We start from the raw sequence: 22,056 nt of genomic DNA, 5'->3' as shown, positions 1-22,056 counted from the left end.
GACGGCGTTTGTTAAAGCTTGGCGGCACATACAAGCTTTGGAGCCATGACAAGTTTTTTAGAACATTGATTGATATCCACTATGTTAGACTATGGGATAGAATATCAATAAACACGTTGGATAATTTCTAAGGATCGTGTTAGGAAGTAGGAACACGTTCTGAAATCTATAATTCAAACCGTATTACTTAGGGTTACACAAATTCTATAATTCAAACCCTATTACTTAGGGTTACACAAATTCAAACTTTGGATAATAAAAAAAAAACCCAAATTGTTCCCAACACACATGACAACTGGCTTTTTAGCAGCGAAATAGTATCGGGGAAAGGGGGGGGGGGGGAGGGGGGGGGGTTGACCCTGCTTGGAATCCCATCGTAGGCATCAGGGGCGTTGCCAACCGACCTCATGTTCCCAAATTAACTTTGGCTTATCTGAATGTACACTACGCACCTCCAATCTCGTATTGTAGCTAAAGTTGAACTCAACATGTCTCGAGTTAATCCCTATTATACCAAATTACTTGATGACACTAAAATCAATAACAATGATGTTTACTAATTAGAATCCCATGATTCTTAGCATTAGGGGGTGATAGATATTAAATCGATCAATATAAAAAGATAAACAGTCCCGGAACGTTTGTGGAAACCTTCAAAATGCTGCAAACCGACAAATAAACTAAATGGGCAGTGTAGAACAAAGATAAAAAGCTTAAAATTATCTTAAACTATTTTTTCATCTCATACAAGTGAGAACTGGAAGAATTTCCTCTCAACCATGATATTTTTATAATTGCTAATTGAAGGATGAACTTTCTCAAGGGAGAGAAACCAAAAACATAAGAGAAAAACAAATAGAAAACATCAACTGCTGATGACTACTTCCATAACCTCAAAGCAAATATTGCACTATGCGGCATTGACCGAATAGATTGTCTGAACCACAGTGAGAGCAAAGAGGATGATTCCAGCAAGTAAAGCAATTAAATTCCATGGACTACTAAAATATGTACGCTTTAATTCCGCAATATTTTTGGGCCAGTAACGATTGTAATGAGCATCCATATCTCGCCACTGACGTTCGTAACTGAAGTTTAATATGGGAAGTTCTTTGCAAAGGCTGTTCAACGCATTTGCAGCCTTTTCGTTTGAACCTAAATGGTTAACAATGACTTTCGATTCTATCAACTTGGCAATGTCGTCTTCACTATCAATTAACATATCCATGGCCATGGCATATCCCGTAACATAACTAACATTTCCAAAGTATTGCTCATAAGCAATGATGTTCCTTAAAACCAACTCAGTGTAGTTATCAATACGCAATACTGGCATTCTAAGTGTAGGCTTCTCCCGAGACAATGAGCACCAGAGAGACCTAGATGATTTGAACTCAATGGCCAATTGCAAACTGTCATATTCATTAGGTTTAAAGATCACTCCTGCTCTATCCAGTTCCATGGTGGAGTGGGTTGCTGATGTTGGTAGTAAAAATGAAGAATGTGTATCTGATGGCCAGTAACATTTTGCTAGAAAACCAAGAATATGATCATACGGTGGTGATGGGAGATTTATCGCAAATGTCACGGTTGATTCAAAGATGTTCAAATAGCGTACAAATTTAAGGATAAGGTGAGGAAGAGAGGATACTTTATGTAATGATTTTGGAATGGTGCAGTTAAAAACTTCTTGAAGAACAAAGAAAGGGATCTGGTTTTCTAATAGTATCAGGTCGTAAAGTATAGCTGTGCCACGCAAAGTGCGGTGTAATTCAGCGCTTGATGTTGTAATCACGTTAATGAAATGGAGCATGAAACAAGCATCTGTAACCATCATTTTCGCAAGCTCAATGTCATCATATCTGTGGATGACGCTTGTCCCCATATAACATGCCCTGATTCGGTGTATTAAAGCAAGAACTCTTTGCACGCATTCTTTTAGCGTTTGCTCTGGTGGGGAGTTGATATCGTCCAATAGGAACTGAACATAGTTTGCTTTCAGCTCTTCAAAGTATTGCACATTTTGGTCTTCTCTGTGAAGAGGTCCTATACACGCCACCCGAGGATCATAAGAACTTGGACTGACATCTCTGAGTCCACTAGGAACCATGTTAATAGATGTTGATAATAGGTCTTCAGAACGTCGATTTTTCACGAAATCAAGAATCGAAATGAGAGTACTGTTGGCGATGTTATTGGTATCCACATCTCCATTTTCCATTGGTAAACTTAGGTAGTTAACTTCCTGTGGTACGAAAACTAAGTAAGAGAGTATATATAGTATTTATATAATTTTGCATTAAAAATTTGTGATCTTTTGATATAAATGAACAAACGTACCTTGGTTGACTACAAATCTCAATGCAAATTGAGGTTTGTTCTTGGTTGGTATTGGTTCAATTGTATGGGTTTCTAGTCACTTAAATATATACACTAATCAATGTTGCATAAATTTTAAAATGTTAAAACAGGACCTAGAAAGACTTTGTAATTTAAAGTCGAAACTCATCATTCATTTAATAAAGAACCATACTGAAAATGTTGAAATGCTGCAATATAATATTACATATAGGTTGTTGATTGGAAACACGACGACCTACTAGTTGATGGTTTAATATATAATTTTTTGATGATCCGTGATTATTGCGCCTGCCATTGTTTTAATATATTATTTTCATATGCAGGCCAGCTATACACGACATGGAATAATGCAATCCAGAGATGGATGACGAATATACGTGACAAGTAATAATGGATGTGGTAATGTAATTTCTCTTTATAGTTTTTCTCTATATTGAAACCTCGTCAATATAGAACATCCTTTCCTTTCTTTTCATAAGCCAAATTAACTATATATTTCTCTTGAAACACATGTTTCTTAATTACAAACTTGATCATATATATACGATTTGAATTTTTCCAAGACCATATCCTGATAAACTCCTCTCCCATAACTAATGACAATATTCCATGCTCGTGATGTCTAGAATAAACTACAAGAAACAGGGCCTCTAGCGTTGAGGTTTTGAAAACTATGGCCTGTGGTTGTAAGAGGCTTACTTCTATCACTACTAGAAAACTTGTCGTTTTCCCATGTTTAATTAAATCCATGGGAATTCCGTCTACCAGAATACCCACAAAGTTACGCATGAGTATATACCCACGGAACTGACACGGTTAAATTTGTTTGACTTTTTTCCATCTTGTATGAAATACTAATTCTAGCAATGCAAAAAATTCCTTTAGAATGGAATTAAGTACACTCTAATTTACTCCTACAACGACTCATTAAATAATTCACCTATTTATTTGAAAAGATTTGAATCTTAAACCTCATGAAGGAGTGTAATCTCATCATATCGTAAAGCCAAAGGCATGTTGGTATGCAAAAATTAAGTGGTGTTGGTTTGAGAGGATGTAAAATGCCTTCGTGGACCACAAGATTTTTATTTTTATTTTTTAATTTTTATATATTTTTTAATTTTTTATAGTCTTCTTAAAAAATTGCTTGTTTGTTTTTATTTTAAGTTTTCATGAAAAAGACGAGTGGTTTGTTGGTGTTGGTTGTAATACTCAATTTCCGTAAACACATATTATGTGTCATGTGTGCATGTAGTGTTATTATTTAAGAAAATATTATTGTAGCAAAATGAAGTTACGGGCTCGAAAACTAATGTTTTTTTTTGAACAGTAGGCCATGAAACTTTTCTTGTTGATGTCAATGAAGTCATTATGACTGTTTTAAGAACATATGTAAGTCAGTTATAGATCCGAGCGGATTTTATTTTCAGTTAGTTTTAAGAGGTAATGAGGTGTAAAATTATCCAACGACATTTAAATGATATATTTAACTCGAGGGGTTGTCACTTATTGTGTCTCCTTCTTCGTTGAGCCTCATTTCACGGTGCAAGTCAAGGACTAGTCAACAATTCGGGTTTTTTTGCAGTCGCTTACGATCAAAGTATAAGTTTTGTCGATCATCTTCAAGAAGCAAGCTAGTAAGCAAAAATGGCACAACCAAGTCATGATGATGGGCTCTTTGCGATGGTGGAATTCAATTACCAAGATGTATTTACTCTTAATCCTTTCTCTTACTTGGGGTGTGAAAATCACCTTCAATGATGTATATTTTTCTATGTCACATACTTAGAACGTTTCATGCAAGATGAAATTAAAAACATTTATTACTATGAACCAGAAAAAATTCTATGTGATGGTATCTGACCTATTTCAAATGATGTAGATTATGTTGCTCTTATTTGTAACACCTATGGTATACGTGGCATAATTTATATTTATTTTGATCATGTTAGGGTTGGAGTTGAGGGGTGGTTTTATAAAGGACATAATGAAGATGATGATAAGGATTTTGGTGTTGATGGTATGGAAAATGGAGATAATATCTTTAGGATGTTGAGGTGGAAAATGATGAAGAGGCTATCCCTATGGATAAAATATCCAAATATACTTTCTTGAGTAAATTATGCATTGGAGGGTTGAGGATGACGGAAATGACTTTGTAGATATAATTGATGATGATGATGATGATGAGTAGGAAATAAAAGATTCCATACAGGTTCATTCCATTTTTAGTGACTACTTACATTGGAAAAACAAAATCCTATTATTGGAATAAAATTTAAGGATCCAAAGCAATTGAAAAACATGTTGTGCAACTAGGGAGTGGTTAATGGGTACCAATACGTTTTGAAAAGAATGACATACATAGACTTCTTGTGAGGTGTTGTAAAATTGTATGCACAGTTAGATTATACGCCTCTTGGATGAGTGATGAAGATACCTTCAAGATCAAGGCTTTGAAGGTTGAACATAATTGTACGATGAACTTTAAGTTGGGTTCACTAGTGACATATGCATGGATTGGGAGTCACTATGCCAAAAAAATTTTACATAGGCAGAAAATGAATGTCAGGAAACTTAGATTAGCAGTGATCAAGTAGTTTGGTGTAAATTTCAGTATATGGCAATGTTGAAGAGTAAAGAAATAAGAAATGGAACTTATTAAAGGTAATATTGTGGATCATTATGCAAAGCAGTGGTCATATAACCACGAGATACTGAGAACAAATGTAGGTTCTATTGTAAAACTTTAGGTGCATCACATGCCTGATGGGAAGAACATTTCAGCAAGTTTTATGTCTGTTTTGAAGGTGTGAAACAAGGTTGGATTGAAAGTTGTAGAAACATAATTGGACTTGATGGTTGTTTTTTGAAGGGGACTTGTAAAGGAGAGTTGTTTTGCATTGTTGTTAGGGATGCAAATGACAAAATCTTTCCTAATGCATGGGCAATGGTGTGTGTGGAGAATATGCATATTTAAAAGTGGTTTTAAGATCTTCTAATTAATGATCTTCATTTAAATTCAAGAAATGGTTAGTCTTTGATGTATGATCAACACAAGGTTATTGCATTTATTATTGGATCTTTTATTGATCATATTTCTTAATATAACATTTTATATACCTTTTGTGTGTATGGCTTGATTGAAGTTGTAAAGGAGATGATGCTTTCGTAGAGCACATGTAGTGTGCTAGACATATTTGCCAGAATTTGCTAAAGAGATATAGTAGTGTCCACTATCAAACACTCTTCTAGAGAGCATAAAAAGCTTCAACTGAAAATGAATTTTGATTTGCACTGACTGAATTGGCAATTTTAAACACAAATGCACCTAAGTACGTTATGGACAAGGATAATAGCATTCTTCCAACCAGGTAGATGTTGTGACTCAATTGAGAACGACATGTCTTAGAGTTTTAATGCTCTAATTGTAGATTCCATAAAGAATCTGATTATAACAATGTTGGAAGATTTGAGATTGTACCTGATAGAGAGATTATACAACATAAAACGAAGAGAAGAAAAGTGGGGAAATCAGATTTATCCAGAAGCAAGGGATATAGTTAGTGTGCAACAACATGACGAGGAAACACAACAATATCATAAACATCATCACTCATAATCGCCAAAACACTATCATCAGAAATATCACTTGCAATTACAATAAATTTTTACGGTTTTGTTAGGGTTATGTAAACTTAGGAAACCACAATATCATATTTTTGTTGACATAAAATGTGACAGATCAGAGCTTACCAAGCTGTTTCGGTAGTTCCAAAATCAACACTTTGGAATTTCATATATTCAGCCAGTGCGTTCCTTCGTCAGATTATCAAAGCCACATGTCTTCTCTTCGTTTGGTTCTCAACATTTAGAAATCTATAAAGGAGGATTTCTTGAAAACCACCCCAAAGAAGATGACTTTATGATGGGTTTTGAGCATTATAACATCCCTATGGTGCACATACAACCCTAGATGTTTTGGATCTAAGTTTTCTCAAGTTATACATGTAAGTTCATTTTTCGAAAGCATGAAGCCTAACTTGCATACAACTTGGTATTTAATACATAAAAACAAGTAATATGATTGCCTCTTTGTTGTAGCTTGTAGAACTTGGCCTTACAAGAGCTTAGCACCTCAAGTGTGATGCCTCAAATAAGTCACAAACACCAAGAACAATGGAGGACAATGAGAGAGAGCTTGGAAACACCAAAATTGTCTACCTTATTCTTAGAATACCCTTGTGTCCGATTTTAGGGCTTAGGGGTTACATTTATAGTGTAGAATTCCAAGGGTCACTTGTAAACCCTAACTCATTCACTTAGGCTTTTAATCCAATAACTCATTTTGACTAACACTTCATGAACTCTCACATAAGCTTAGTCCATTACTAATCAATCATGGATCATTAGTCCAAACTATATGTATCACTGATTAACATAATTAGTCCCCGTTAATTTAATTAGTCTCTTTTGATCACTAAATTAATTACAAATTAATTCTTGATCAATACCAATTAAATAATATGATTTCTCAATTAATATATTATTCTTATAATATATTAATAAATCACAAATAACCTCTTTCTCAAATATCCATCCTATCAAATTGCTCCGGTGAAGGTAACCCAAATGGACCATGCTACTATCGGGTCAAGTACATACCAACTATTGTTATGGTCTTAGACACCTAATCCAATAGTCTCCCACTTGGATAATTCTGATAACTATAACTGCCAATGCAACTTCAAAATCTGATTAGTAATTGTAGCTCTCAAAAGGCACCGTCGAACACTGACGCGTCCTTTAGATAAGGGATCATATAATCCTCTGTTCTTCAAGATATCGTGTGGACAAATACATGGAACATAGTCATACATATTGTCCAACAGTTTGTTTCTCGATTTCTAATTTGTTTGAGATAGAACCTAATTAAACACATCAACTGTGTCCTGACCGGGCCCAACACATAAGTCTAAACAAAATCATCAAGGTGCCCAAGATATTGCTTTTAATCCTCTTAGGAAAAAAGGAACAGATAAACTTCGAATTATATGCTTGTACTAATTATTGTTAAATTATACACAACAAAACGTTTTATAACAACAAGTTACTGATGCGTTTTTGTACTATCAACATACAACGAACTCATAATCAAAAACTAATATATCTTGGTTTGAAGACTATACAATATTATCGTCTCACAATCACTCGTGATATATTCCATGAAGTGATTCATGTGAGTGTGAGTTTAATCCAATACTCAAATCTTATATCAGGAGCACTCATGAATTTGTAGAAAACTTTTACTGTGTCTTACTTCATGACAGTCTAACTTCATAACCTACTTCCAAAGCATGATCGACTGTGGAAAATTTGAATAATCTTAATAGTTCTGGAAGTCAAACCATGCAAAATGAAACAATAGTAAACGATTGACACAAGATAGTAACTTTACTCATAAATAAAATTCCTTTTATTATCAAATGTTAATTGCATCTTATCTATTACAAGTTTCTAAATAGCTATCTAATCACTAAAACTAATATCGTCTTTCAGCCCAATACTCCTAGCATGCTGCAAGTGCTTAACCATACTCAGTCCCTTTGTAAGTGGATCTGTTGGGTTCTCTTCTGATGATACCCTCTTTACTACGATGAGTCCTTCTACTCGATGTCTTATAAAGTGATATTTTCTGTCGATGTGCCTGGATCTGCCATGATCCCTCAGTTCCTTGGTTAAGGAAATTGTACCCTCGTTGTTACAGAAAATCTCCATAGGCTCCTTTATAGCTGGTACAACTCCAAGGTCTCCGATGAAGTTCTTTAGCCATATTGCCTCATTCGATGCTTCGCTTGCTGCTATGTACTCTGATTCGCATGTTGAATCAGCTACAATCTCCCTGTTTGGAACTTTTCCATGTTACTACTCGTCCATGACTGAGAGCGGAAATTATCTCTGTCGGTCTGAAAGTTGGCATCATCATACCCTGTCACTCTCAAGTCATCATTCCCACCGAGGGTTAGGACCCAGTCCTTAGTCTTCCGCAGGTACTTAAGAATGTTATTTACTACAGTCCAGTGAGCTCTACTAGGATTTCCCTGATATTTGTTGACCATGCTCAAAGCAAAGGCCACATCAGGGCGAGTACAAGTCATAGCATACATGATCGAGCCTACTACGCAAGCAGATGGTACTCAGCTCATCTCTACTATCTCAGCATCGGTACTCGGACTCTGAGTCTTACTCAGTTTGGTATTGCTCTGGATAGGTAATTCTCCTTTCTTGGAATTCTCCATGCTGAAACGTTTCAACACCTTGTCCAAGTAGGTACTTTGACTAAGTCCTAATAGTCTTTTACTCTTATTTCTTAATATCCTTATCCCTAGAATGTAAGCAACTTCCCCGAGGTCCTTCATAGCGAAACACTTCCTAAGCCAGAACATACCCTCCTGCAAGGTTGGAACGTTGATTCTTATGAGTAGTATGCCATCCACATAGAATACCAGAAAGCTAACTATACTCCCACTAGCCTTAACATACACACAGGACTCATCCTCGCTTCTCGAAAATCCAAACTCTTTGACTTTCTCATCAAAACAAAGATTCCATCTGCGAGATGCTTGTATCAATCCATAAATGGATCTCTCAAGCTTGCATACTCTATTAGGGTACTTTGCATTGACGAAACCCTCTGGCTGACTCATGTAAACATCTTCAGCCAACTTTCCATTAAGGAAAGAGGTTTTGACATCCATCTACCATATTTCATAATCATGAAACGCAGCTATTGCTAGCATAACCCGTATAGATTTGATCTTCGCTACTGGGGAGAAGGTCTCGTCATAGTCAAATCCAGGAGATTGAGTAAAGCCCTTCACAACCAATCGCGCCTTATATATGTGTACTTTCCCATACATGTCGGTCTTCTTCTTGAAGATCCACTTGCACCCGACTGTCGTAAGACCCAGTACATTGTCAACCAAGTTCCAAACTTGATTATCATACTTGGACTGAATCTCGCTGTCCATAGCCTCCTTCCATTTTGCGAACTCGGGAACCACCATGGCTTCCTTGTAGTTGTTAGGTTCATCCAAATTTATCAATGTATTATCACTGATAAATGCATCACGTTCAACTGTTATATGAAAACCATATAACACAGGTGGAACACTAACTCTAGTGGAATGTCTTAGAGGTATGGACTCGTCAACTGGTTCAACAGGAGTTTCCTCCTCGGGTTAAGCGCCGGTGTTTGAGGTTCCTTCATCACTTAACTCTTGAAGCTCTTCAAGGTCAATTTGCCTCCCACTGTCCTCTTGACATATGAGTTTTCTTTCGTGGAAAATCCCTCTCCTTGCAATGAAGACAACATTGTCACTCGGTCTATAAAAGAGATATCCAAAGGATTTTTGTGGGTAGCCGGTTAAAATACAACGCTCACTACAAGGTTCGAGCTTTTCGTGAGTCCCTCGTCTTATGAAAGCCTCACAACCCCAAACCTTGATATGTGCCAACGAGGGAACCTTCTCTGTCCACATTTTGTGAGGTGTTTTGGTAACCTTCTTAGTTGGGACTAGATTAAGGATATGGGCGGCAGTCTCTAAGGTATACCCCCAGAATGAGATAGGTAACGAACCTCGATTCATCATGGAATGAACCATGTCCAACAAGGTTTGATTGCGTCTCTCAGCCACACCATTAAGTTGTAATGTCCTAGGTGGCATCAATTGTGAAACAATTCCACACTCCTTAAGATAGTCGTGGAAATCGATACTAAGATACTCACCACCTCAATCGGATCGAAGCATCTTTATCTTCTTAGCCAATTGATTTTCCACTTCTTGTTTAAACTCTGTGAACTTTTCAAATGTTTCTGACTTATGCTTGATTAAGTAGACATATCCATATCTGCTATAATCATCGGTAAAAATCACATAGAAGCGGCTAGCATCCCTTGTGGCAGATCTGAAGGGCCCCCATACATCGGTGTGTATGAGATCCAACAAACCCTCACCTCTTTCACAAGTACCAGTGAAAATGTGACTTGGTCATCTTTCCAAGTAAACAAGAATCACATGTGTCATCCGACTTTAAGTCAAATGACTCCAACACTCCATTCTTTTGGAGTTGGGCTATGCGCTTCTTGTGGACATGTCCAAGACGACAATGCCACAAGCATGCCTTGCCTAAACCATTGGACGAATCAATATGCAATACATTATTTCATAAGTTGTCTACAACCATCACAGTTTCATATATACCATTACAAGGCAATGCTTCAAAATAAAATTTACCATTCTAAAATGCATTAATAGAACCAGTTTCATTGTTAAATGAAAATCTAAAACCTTGTTTATACAAACCATGAAAAGAAGTAATGTTTCTTGCCATATCTGACGAGTAGAAACAATTATTCAAATCTAATTCTAAGCCACTACTAAGCAATAAATAATAAACTCCAATCTTGGTGACATGCGACGCTTTCCTATTCCCCATGATCAGGTTCATCTTCTCGTACTCCACATCCCTACTTCTTTTTAGACCCTGCAAATAAGAACAAATGTGAAAACCACATCTTGTATCCAGGAACCAAGAATTACCATGTGATGAATTATTAGATAGAATAGTATAAATACCTACGAAGGTGGGATTTATCTTCCCATCCTTGATGTCCTGCAAGTATTTGGGGTAGCTTCGTTTCCAATGCCCTTTTTCATGACAGTAGAAGCACTCTGCTTCTTTTGGATTGGAAGAGGGAGGAGCAGAACCACCTTTGGTCCCACTAGAAGAGGATCCATCATGGGAGTATCCCTTTTGGCTCTTAGAATGAGCCTTCTTCTTCTTCCCTTTCCTATGTCTAATTGCCAGGACTGGGGCAGCATCAGTAGGAGTAAGTACAACATACTTGCCTTTTAAACTACTTTCAACAGTTCTCAGTAGGCCTTGAAGCTTGCTTAGAGTGACTTCCTCTTTGTTTATATGATAAGTCATTCTAAACTGATCATAACAAGGAGGCAAAGGGTGTAGGATAATGTCAATAGCCAACTCTTCATCGAAGTTGACATTCAAATTCAGCAAGCGGTCTACAAACCTTTGCATTTTTTGTAAGTGGGTCATGATGGATTCTCCATCCTTCTTTTTTGTTGTTATCATGGAGGCAATGATTTCATACCTTTCTTATCGAGCACTTTGATTGTATCATTCCATCAAGTCTTGGTGCATCTCGAAAGGATAGTAGTCCTCATAGGACTTTTGGAGTTCAACTGTCATAGTGGCAAGCATGATGCACATCACCTTTGTCGCGTCCTTCTCATGAGCCCTATATTCAGCAATTTCATCAGGAGTAGCAGTCGCTTCATCAACCTCTTTTAGCTCTTTATCGAGGACATATTCCTTATCCTTGTAACGACTGACCATCTGAATGTTTCGAATCCAATCATTGAAATTCGACCCGTCGAAAATCACCCTCCCACATAAGTTTGTAAGGGAGAAATAGTCGGAAAGGTTGGAGACAGCAGCGTTTGGGATAGACATCTAAAAAGAAAAGATAAGTTTTATTAGATAGAAATTCCTTAATATAACACCCAAATGAAATATTAAGGCTAGGACCCAAACACAATATTTCACAATTCGGAAGAGGGATACCGTAATCCAATTGCAAAATATTTGAAGGTAGGTAAATGACGATTTACCAATTTCCACCATAAAAAATGAAAGTGAGGATTAAGTTTTAAATGAATTGAAATTCCTAGATTCTTTTGAGATTCATTGAACTTTTCAATGCATGTTTAAATCTCGATTATGCCCTTCAAGTTTGTGACTAGGATACCGAGGATCACAAACAAGGTGTGAATAACCATCAAATTTGCTTGGTACTCTCGATGTCATTTATCACCTAATCAATGTGCCGGTTAACCATACACGCTCCACTGATCTATGATAAATATCAAGGTACCCTTTGCCACCCTTGCTAGTCTAATTTAGTGTGTCGGTTAGCCACACACGCTCCACTAACGACTTGGCAAGGTGTAAAGTGCAATTTCATGGAATAGGACCAATTTTACATTTTTCCTAAAGTAACTAAGATTGAGAATTTATAAAAACATTTAGTTCTTTTATAATTGTCATTATACTTTTTAACGATAATTAATGTCCTATCCTGCCCGTTCAGCTAACGACCCTCCACTAGTCAAGGAAGCGGTAGGTGAGAGTGTACACTCATTCAATCGTCATTTTATAGGAAATTTTCCTTATACCCCCCTTATAGACTAGCTTCATGAATGAGGTCTACTAACGGTAAGACTGACTGTCTTATATATATATATATATATATATATATATATATATATATATATATATATATCTATAAATACTACTCTTTTAATATTATAATAGTATAAGGGTTGAATTTTAAACTTTTAAAACTCTATAGTTTAGAATTTAATGTTTCATAAATGAGATTTTCAAATTCCAAAACTTGAGGGCAAGTTTTGAAAACTCTTCAAAACCTTTTGAGTTCCATAACTTAGAATTTAAAGTTCCATAAATTAGACTTCTCAAATTCCAAAACTTGAGGGCAAGTTTTGAAACATTTCAAAAGTCTTTGGGATCAATTTGATAACAATTAAATTAATCATATAATTAACTATATCACAAATTGACCTAATCTAATTTCACATCAAGATGATTCAAATCAAACTCTACAAAAATTAGTTTTTTTTTTTCACAAAATCTAGTAATTATCTTAGAATTTATCAATCATCATTCAATTGGATGAGGACAATCATTACTTTATTAGAAAAAATCGAATTTTATCAATCAAAACAATTTACGGTAATGATCCTAATCCAATTCTGGCCAGAAACTCGAAAAAACTGCAAACAGGTGATCCTTCTCATTGAGCTAGGCAATGGACTCGTCGAGTTGGCTCAACTCAGTATCAACTCGTCGAGTTCCTTCATGGGACTCATTGATTCTAGTAATCAGAGGCAAAAAATGCAGTTTTTTCATACAATTGATGGGTTTTGAGCAGTATAACATCTCTTTGGTACACATTCAACCCTAGATGCTTTGGATCTAAGTTTTATCAAGTTACACATGCAATTTCATTTTTCCAAAGCATGAAGCCTAACTAGCATACAACTTGGTATTTAATACATAAAAACAAGTAATATGATTACCTCTTTGTTGTAGCTTGTAGAACTTGGCCTTACAAGAGCTTAGCACCTCAAAAGTGATGTGTAACACCCCGTTCCTGGTACGCATTTAAAACATTATTTTTCTTCTTATTTTAGAAGCTACTCGACTAGTCAGTAGCCCTAACTCGTCGAGTAGCAGCGGGTCAACACGTGAAGTTGGCGTGGCGACTCACTGAGTCGATATTCCTAACTCGGCGAGTCTGCCAGTCTGGATGAAGCCCAAATTTTCAGGGTGTGTACCCTATTTAAACGTCATTATAGCCCAAAACCAGCCTCATTCACCTCTCAGAGACTTTAGGGGGGTTAGGGAGCTTGGAGAGAGAAAGAAGAGGGGTGAGGGGTGAGGAAATGAGGGAACCCGACACTCTTATTTATAGGTTGAATTTCTAATGGACTCGTTGAGTCGGTCCACTGACTCGCTGAGTCAATGCCATGTGTCATCATCTGATGGCTTTCCTTAGAGAGAAAGCAATTGTTGTATCGTGCCACATCACCTAAACTCGTACAACACCTTCCCGACATAGAAAAATCAGAACTCTTGCATACGAGCTCCGTTTTCGACTTTCTTTATATCCAAGCGTAGGTAAAAGCAAGATATACAACTTTCATTTAGACTCCGTCGGCTAATTCTCGATTGATCTTAAATTTAACAGTAGGAGGAGATTATATTGTTAAATGTCCGTGTAAAATTCATAACTTCTACATACGTACTCCATTTTTGTTTGTATTTTTATCGTTGAGTTCCTATTAATGAGATCTGCAACTCTCATTTAGGTCGCATTGGCCAAAAACCACTCGAACTAAAATTTCAGTTTCGGGTCGTGTACTGCTATGCCAAATCTTAGTAAATTCATAACTTCCTTATACGAAGTCAGATTTGGGCGTTCTTTTTATGGACACTCTCGGTTCAACGTATACTACAACTTTTGTTTAGATAACTAAGGATAAAAAGTCATGTATCAAAATTTCACTATTTACATCTCCCGGTGGCGTGTCATTTTTATCGTAAAACTTTGACGAGCCAAACTTTGACGAGCCATAACTTCTTCGTTATAACTCGGATTTCGGCGTTCTTTATATGTACGAAACTCTTGAGACATATTCTAAAACTTGGTTAAGATTATTTATTATAAACAATCTTTTGTTGAATAGTCGTTTTCGACCATTATTATCTCTACATTGACTAGCTCAGATCTACGGACGTTACAAATCACAAGGAGACGCTCATTGTCAATCTCAATAATTTTGCCCCCGATGGCAAAGTGACAATGGAGATGGTTCCAAACACCCTAATGAATAAGGAATGCAAAAGGAAAGAAGATGGTAAAGGAAAACACACTTAAAGTAAAGAAGATCCAAAGATCGTAGGAAATCATGAGAGTAACCTAAGACGAATCAAAGTTCACACAAGGAGAATGGTGAAACTATGATCATAATAACTCAGTACGTTCCCTTGTTATATAAGGAGGAAGCATGTATGCATGTTGGAACTCATTATGATGAGTGAGTGATTGATAATTGAATCATATCATTGCTCTCGAAACCGAGATTTATGCACTACTTATAAACCTTAAGACCATGATAGTGTGAAGATGGGAAACACTAGTTTCTCAAGCATTGCTGACATTTGCGATGTAAAAAAAAGGTCCAATATAGGGTGTACATTGGTAGGCAAGATGTTTGACATATCCCAAAGCTGAGAATGAATCTTATCTTTGTTGGAGCTCTTGACGATTAGGGATATGATAATCAATTCAAAGAAGGCACCCAAAAGTTTTAAAAGGTGTTATGGTCATTGTAAGGGTGCAATTTTATAGTACACTTAATAAAACCTCTGTAATTTTGTTTCAGTCAGGTCTGAATGTTGATCAAGAAGAGACGTCACCAAACTAGTGGCATAAAAGACTAAGCAACATGAGCGTAAAGGGACCGACCTAAAGAATGAGCCAATTTCAATGTCAAAAGATATTGCCATGGATCCCTACGAATGTTGTATATTTAGGAACAACATAAAGTTTCCTTTAGCTCTACAAGAAAGAACCACTTCAAATTGTTGAGCCATGTCCACTTTGACGTATGTGGACCTAGAATCACTTGGTGGAAGTAGGTATTTCGTGACATACATGGACGATGCTTCATGAAAGTTATGTGCTTATCGTCTTAGGTCGAATAATCATTTCTTTGATCATCTCAAAGTTTATCTTGTAATGGTGGAAAAAAACATCCAAGCAGTCGAAATTACTCTAATAAGATAATAGAGGATGACACTAAAACACATTCGTAATGACCTCAAATGCATTCTTCACTATGACCTTACGGTCCACAAGTCTCCATTATCTCAAGTTACTACCTACATAGATGCTGACTCGGTGGACTTCATCGATACTAGGGGATCCACTTCTAGCTATTGTATTTTTCTAGGGGACAACTTAATTTCATGGTCTTCTAAAGTACAAACAACTATCTTTAATTCCAACATCCAGGTCGAATACCATAGACTTGCTAATATCATTTTTGAAAGCTACTGGATTTGCAATTTATAAACCAAATATTTTATTTTTGTCAGAAAACTATACTTGTCTATTATGACAATCACAACAAGCAAACATGCCATTAATGACAACACCACTATTAGCAGCGGTCACTGAACTTCGTGCTCCAGTGTCGTCGCCATTGGGTTTGCTTCTAATGGTGATAAACCACGATCCATGTGAAAGTCCAAGAGAGCACCCCCTCCGTTGATTATGAGTTAGACGACTAGGTTTCATTCATCGTACAAGAGTATTAGCAGCGACAAAATCCCTGCTAATACCCTAAAAAATGACCGTAAAGAATTTCACTCCATTTACCACTTTCTATTACTGCTAATTGCTCTTATCGCTGCTAAATTTAACAAAATGATGTTAAAAGTACTGATATTTGTACCAAAGTTGATACGCAGTATTACAATAAGGACAAACTTTAAGTGATTACAAAAAATAATAAGTTGTAATATATTTTAAATAAAGAGAAAATAGTATCTTAATTGTGTCCTAAAAGCTAATAAATAAATTTAGGTGGGCCTACAACAAAACCTAATTAACGCATCTCGTCTTGCGATTATCTGCCACCTATGTCTTCAGCGGTTTAGTAACAACCTCTCCGTGTTTGTTTTTTTTTCAACTCTGCCTTGTTCTTCATCATGATCTAGCATAGTGTTAATTAATCTTCTCTTGTGAGTGAATCAAGATTATATTTTCTCGCCTTTTAATTTATATGATGAGTAAATAAAGCTAAAGGCATATCACATGAGCTGAGAGTCAAATTTTGGTTGAGTTTTAAGCAATGCCAGTCCAAAGATATACCGGGGCCAAGATTAAACGAATAAATGAGCCACTAAAGTTATAAATATAATAAAAATTACTGTTATAAAACTCACAAAATTCATTAGTAATATTAAAAAACATAAATATGACCACAACATTACAAAAAATTTAATGAAAAATCTTCTCCTAGCACTTTTAGATGCAAAATCATTAATAATACTACCATGATTATTTTTATCTAACATATTTTTTTCTATACATAATATTACAACTTCGGTTAATAGTAGTATGAATATAGATAGATTTAGAATGCAATTGTTTACTTACCATATTAACAACAAATAAAACATTATACTAAATAACCATATCAAATAAAAATTCTTATTTCCCAAAAGAATTAAAAATAAACTTCAACTTTACTTTTTTATTTTGGGTCATAAAAAGTTTTACTTAATTCTAACAAAACAAATCTTATTTTAGGAGCTTGAAATTTAATTGCTTTTATATTTTTAATCATACTTTTTAAATAATAATGATTTTAAGGTTAAAGTTGGAACATTATTTAAAAATAATTTCCAAAAATAATTTCCAAAGGAAGTGTCGTATCACTAACTCCAAGGTTAACTCCAAGGTTAAGACTATGACATGCAAACATACAACAATTAACACTATAACATGCATAACACATTACAATTAAGACTATGACATGCATAACATTTAACATATAACAATTAAGACCATTAAGACCATGACAACACATAACACATATTAAGGGACCACACTATTATGTTATATTTTTTAAGAGTTAAAAATAAAAATATATGACGTAAAATGCGTAAGTATTTTATAGATTCTGTGTTATATATTATAAAAATCATGCGGCATTAAAAATTATTTTAAGGGACCACACTACTATACAATTAGTTCTTGTGTTTCTAATCCAGCATACTATTTTAAGAGTATATATAGCAACATTTCAATATTTTATGTTATATAATTGACGAAATACATTTTAAAAGGAGTTAAAAAGTTCAAAGTTTATTTCAGAATAAAACTCCTTGCCCTTCTTTATTAAATGGCAGAAAACTTTGGATTCCAGCTCAAATAACATAAGAACAAACACGTAAGTTTCGGAAATTGCCAAATAAAAAATTCCAACTTGAAATATAGAAGACTTTATGGTCCTACTTTTAATGTTTTAAAAATTCGCGCATTATTCATCTGATATAGTCTATTTGAAAGACTATAGACCTATAATATCATTCTATCAAAGATGAAAGCTGAACAATTGAACTAGTAGTGTGATTTACAGTCTACAAGGTACGATTTGCATCTGCATGTACATCACAAATTCCAAATAGCAGAATATATATATGTACTCTCTTACAATTTTTCCATTGTTTTAGTTCTACCAGAGGAACTAAGTCAAGCTAAAATTCAATATGGCAAACGGAGATGTAGATATCGTTGTTGAAGACGTACAGGGTCTTTTTGAATCTGTACGTAGTTCACCATCTGCTTTTCCACTAATTCCAATATTTATCGATATAGTTCCTAGTGGACGCCGAGATATCAGCCCAACTTCTTTCGACCCTCGGGTGGTCTCTATTGGACCTCTTCACAGAGAAGACAAAACTCTACAAGCATTTGAACACCAGAAACTGATGCATGCCTCTGATCTGTTAAATTCTCTTCGTCGCTCATCCAATCAGACGCTAAAAGAATGTGTGCAGAAAGTACTTGCAACAACTGACCGAATCAGGGCATGTTATGACAATATAAAGATCGAAAAATACAATGATAATGAACTTGCCAAAATGATGGTTATCGATGCTTGTTTCATACTCCAATTCATTCGTGTGCTTACAAACTCCAGCGATGAAGCTGTAGCCTTCTTGCGTGCCTCATCTATAATTTATGACCTCATGCTGTTGGAAAACCAGATCCCTTTCTTTATTCTTCAAGACATCTTTGACTCCACCATTTTGACATCTGAACCAAAAGCCTCTCTTCCCGCCCTCATCCTCCAACTTGTACAATTTTTCAACATTTTTGAAACAAACATACCAGTTCAAAGTAGTTACCCTATAGAACCTAATGATCATATTCTTGGCTTTCTTGAAAAATGTTGCAGGCCATCAAAAGAATATTCTCCTTTACAAGCATTACCAAGTGTAGCAATGCACTCGACTGTAGAACTAGAGAGGGCAGGGGTGATGTTTAAGCCTAAAACAGATGCAGGATGGGCAATGGCCATGAACTTTCAACCATCTGCGTTTAACTGCTTTTCATGGAGTCGGGATAAACCTACTCTCAGAATGCCAGTATTGCGTATTGACAACTTTACAGAGTCGATTTTAAGGAACCTCATTGCTTATGAGCAGTCTTCTTCCACTTATAGAACATGTGGGTACGTGACATCATATGCCCTTGCCATGGATATGCTAGTCGATACTGAAGAAGACATTGCTAAGTTGATAGAGTCAAAAGTCGTTGTCAACCACTTAGGTTCAAATGAAAAGGCTGCAGATATGATCAACAGCCTTTGCAAAGAACTTCCCTTCCGAAGGTTCTATTACTTTGATGACTGGCGTGAAATGGATAGGCACTACAATAGTTACTGGCCCAAAAACATTGCGGCTTTGAAGCGTACATATTTTAGTAATCCATGGAGTATGATTGCTTTAGTTGCTGCAATCGTGCTCTTTGCTCTTACAGTGGTTCAGACCATCTATACTGTTAACGCCATCTAGTACCACATTTGCTTTTAGCTAATCGATTTTCGACATTTGTTTTTCTTCTATGTTACTCATATATCTCTGTCTTTAGAAAATTAATCATCCATGTTTTTCATCCTGAAATTTTCAGTTTCAATGTTGCTATTAAACTATTTCTTTAGGATGAAGGGAGCGAGTGGGGCAAGTGCTCACCAAGTGCACCATATACTGCCCTCTCCGGGCTTCCCTTCAACATGTTGAGCTTCTCTGCAAATGCTTGGAGGGAGAGAGAAAGCCCAACTCAATTGTTTTTCCCACTTTTCAATTTTTTTTTCCAACTAACTCACTCCTCCTACATGGCAAGTTAAACGTGTAGGGTATCAAAACTAATGTGGCAAACAAAAAGTTGTCAAATCGTGCACCAAGTGTGGCACCACCCCCCTCTAGACTTATAAAAAAAGCTTCATATATGTTTTATGCAATGAGAAAAGTCTTAGGGTTTCCAAAAAGTTATTGAACTAACTGTAGGGAGTAAACAAAATATTTTGTTTTTTTAACCTTAGGACAATGTACTTTACCTTTTAGACGTAATAAAGAAGTATGTATAGGTGTTAATGATTAAATCATTTCTTTGACTAGAAAATCGGTAATTTGTCAATTTTTCTTATCGAATTTTATTGCTGCATCGTAATTGTTTCAACCATGTTGGAATTTGCAGAAACAAGTTATATTGATGATGAAAACCAGATATCGAATGGACAATGTAGTAATATTTCTGATAATTCTATTCTAGTGTTTCTAAGCAAGATAGATTTGTAGTACAATAATCAATAGTTGGTAATTCCTAGTTAAGCAGCAATTGAGAAATCCTTTATTTGAGATATATGTACGGTTTGTTAGTTTTCATGGAACCACAAAATTGGTATTAAATGTTTACAAGTACCCGTGGTTACCCACGAACATATAAGAAACATGAGTGACAATTCAATTATTCAACAACGTATATGAAATGGTTTTGGACAACCTCTTCGGTTCAAGTGCGCAGCCCCAAGCTCACTATGTGATAGCTCTAATTGGTCAGCCCCAAGTTGACTTTGTCGACCCATGCGAAAGGGGATTTTCTCGGCCCAAAGGTGATCCAGTCAGGCCCCAGCCTAATTCCTTATATTGTATATTCTAGGGATGTTATTCGGGTCGGAACTGAACCGAACCGACTCGAACCCGAATAAACCGAAAACCGAATAAGGGTAATTATATGAACCGAAAACTGAACCAAATAAACAATACGGGTTCGGTTCGATTCGGGTATTATTCGATTCGGTTCGGTTCCGGCCCGAATAACCCAAATAACATGTACAAGATGATTAAGGAGCCGAATAACCCGAATAACCCGAATAATCCGAATAACCCAAATAACATTTACAATGTGTTATAAATATTGTATTTTGTATGACTTTTGTAGCTTATGATAAACACAAATAACACGGATTAACTATTCTTGATATATAAAATGTAAAATCCAACAACCACATTCTTAAGATATAGTAATTAAGCAACATATAAAACACTAAATATTAAACATCTAAAACACCCAAAAATCTATCTATAAGTATATAAGTTAAAAATTAAACATTACGTGGGTATTTTAGGTAACGATCGATAGAACACAAGACCGAATAAGCAATCGTGCAAGTGAAAAAAAATTGTGACTTTTCATATTCGGTTCGGTCCTTTTGGACCGAATAAGCCCTTATTCGGGTAACCCGGACCGAATAACCCGAAAACCGAATAAACCTTATATAGATACCCGAAAACCGAATCAAATTGCTTATTCGGGTCTAATTCAGTTCGGTTCGGTTCGGGTTTTCGGGCCAAATTCTCATCCCTACTCGGTACTGTACTCCTAGTACGTTCAACAATGTACTCCTTGTAACTGTTCTCGTGTTTCCTGGTTTTTATCTTGAAATTAACACTCCTATGTATCGTACCGCTATGTGCGCATACATACAAATAAAAGTGCTTTATTGTAACAACCCGAAATTCTATTCTATACGAACAATATCACTTCAATAGAAGTCAGAACAGTTGCAGTAAATTTTCAGACTTTTCCGTATAAGTTTGAGTATTTCAGGATTTACACTTAAGGAGATATCAGGAGAGTGGATGCACTAGGGTTTTGTGCAACTCTGTTGTTTCAAAACTCTATTATATTAGAGTTCATTTTGTGAATAAAAATATTTTCTGCCAAAAATCCTAGGACTATATATAGAAATTTGAGCCATATTCATTCATTAGTTACATTTCCAACTAGAGAAAAGCCATTTTCTCTCTCACGGATCTTCGGGTTTTCATCCCAAATTGTGAGTACCTCTCTCTAGTTGTATTATATGGCTTATAATGTGCTTAATAACATAGATTTCATAACAAAACAACAAGATTCGAGAGTTTACCGCCCAAGAACACCTTGGGGAG

The 22,056-nt window shown here is 35.8% G+C and overlaps 2 protein-coding genes across 3 annotated transcripts; one reads left to right on the top strand and one right to left on the bottom strand.

The window, feature by feature from the left end:
* Positions 1–694: 694 nt before the first annotated feature.
* LOC145071465 (UPF0481 protein At3g47200-like) lies at positions 695–2,468 on the bottom strand. 2 transcript variants are annotated; one of them, XM_079018342.1, is made up of 2 exons: positions 2,341–2,468; positions 695–2,259 (listed from the first exon to the last, which is right to left on the bottom strand). In XM_079018342.1, exon 2 carries the CDS (start codon positions 2,219–2,221, stop codon positions 911–913), a length of 1,311 nt encoding a protein of 436 aa, XP_078874468.1. In that variant the 5' UTR covers positions 2,222–2,259; positions 2,341–2,468; the 3' UTR covers positions 695–910. The 2 variants fall into 2 exon arrangements, with proteins under 2 accessions (XP_078874468.1, XP_078874467.1); XM_079018341.1 differs by having other exon boundaries at positions 695–2,245.
* A 15,620-nt stretch (positions 2,469–18,088) lies between these two features.
* LOC145070982 (UPF0481 protein At3g47200-like) lies at positions 18,089–19,720 on the top strand. The gene is made up of 2 exons (XM_079017934.1): positions 18,089–18,187; positions 18,274–19,720. The coding sequence occupies exon 2, from the start codon at positions 18,310–18,312 to the stop codon at positions 19,618–19,620; it is 1,311 nt and encodes a 436-aa protein (XP_078874060.1). The 5' UTR covers positions 18,089–18,187; positions 18,274–18,309; the 3' UTR covers positions 19,621–19,720.
* The last annotated feature ends 2,336 nt before the right edge of the window (positions 19,721–22,056 follow it).

This window comes from Lactuca serriola, chromosome 8, assembly GCF_051521515.1.
Source record: "Lactuca serriola cultivar US96UC23 chromosome 8, Lser_US96UC23_V15, whole genome shotgun sequence".
Taxonomy (NCBI): domain Eukaryota; kingdom Viridiplantae; phylum Streptophyta; class Magnoliopsida; order Asterales; family Asteraceae; genus Lactuca; species Lactuca serriola.
This window is presented reverse-complemented; position numbering and strand designations above follow the sequence as displayed.

Excerpts from the sequence above, each read along its gene's own strand:
- LOC145071465 (XM_079018342.1), bottom strand. The coding sequence starts at position 2,221 with ATGGAAAATGGAGATGTGGATACCAATAACATCGCCAACAGTACTCTC.
- LOC145070982 (XM_079017934.1), top strand. The coding sequence starts at position 18,310 with ATGGCAAACGGAGATGTAGATATCGTTGTTGAAGACGTACAGGGTCTT.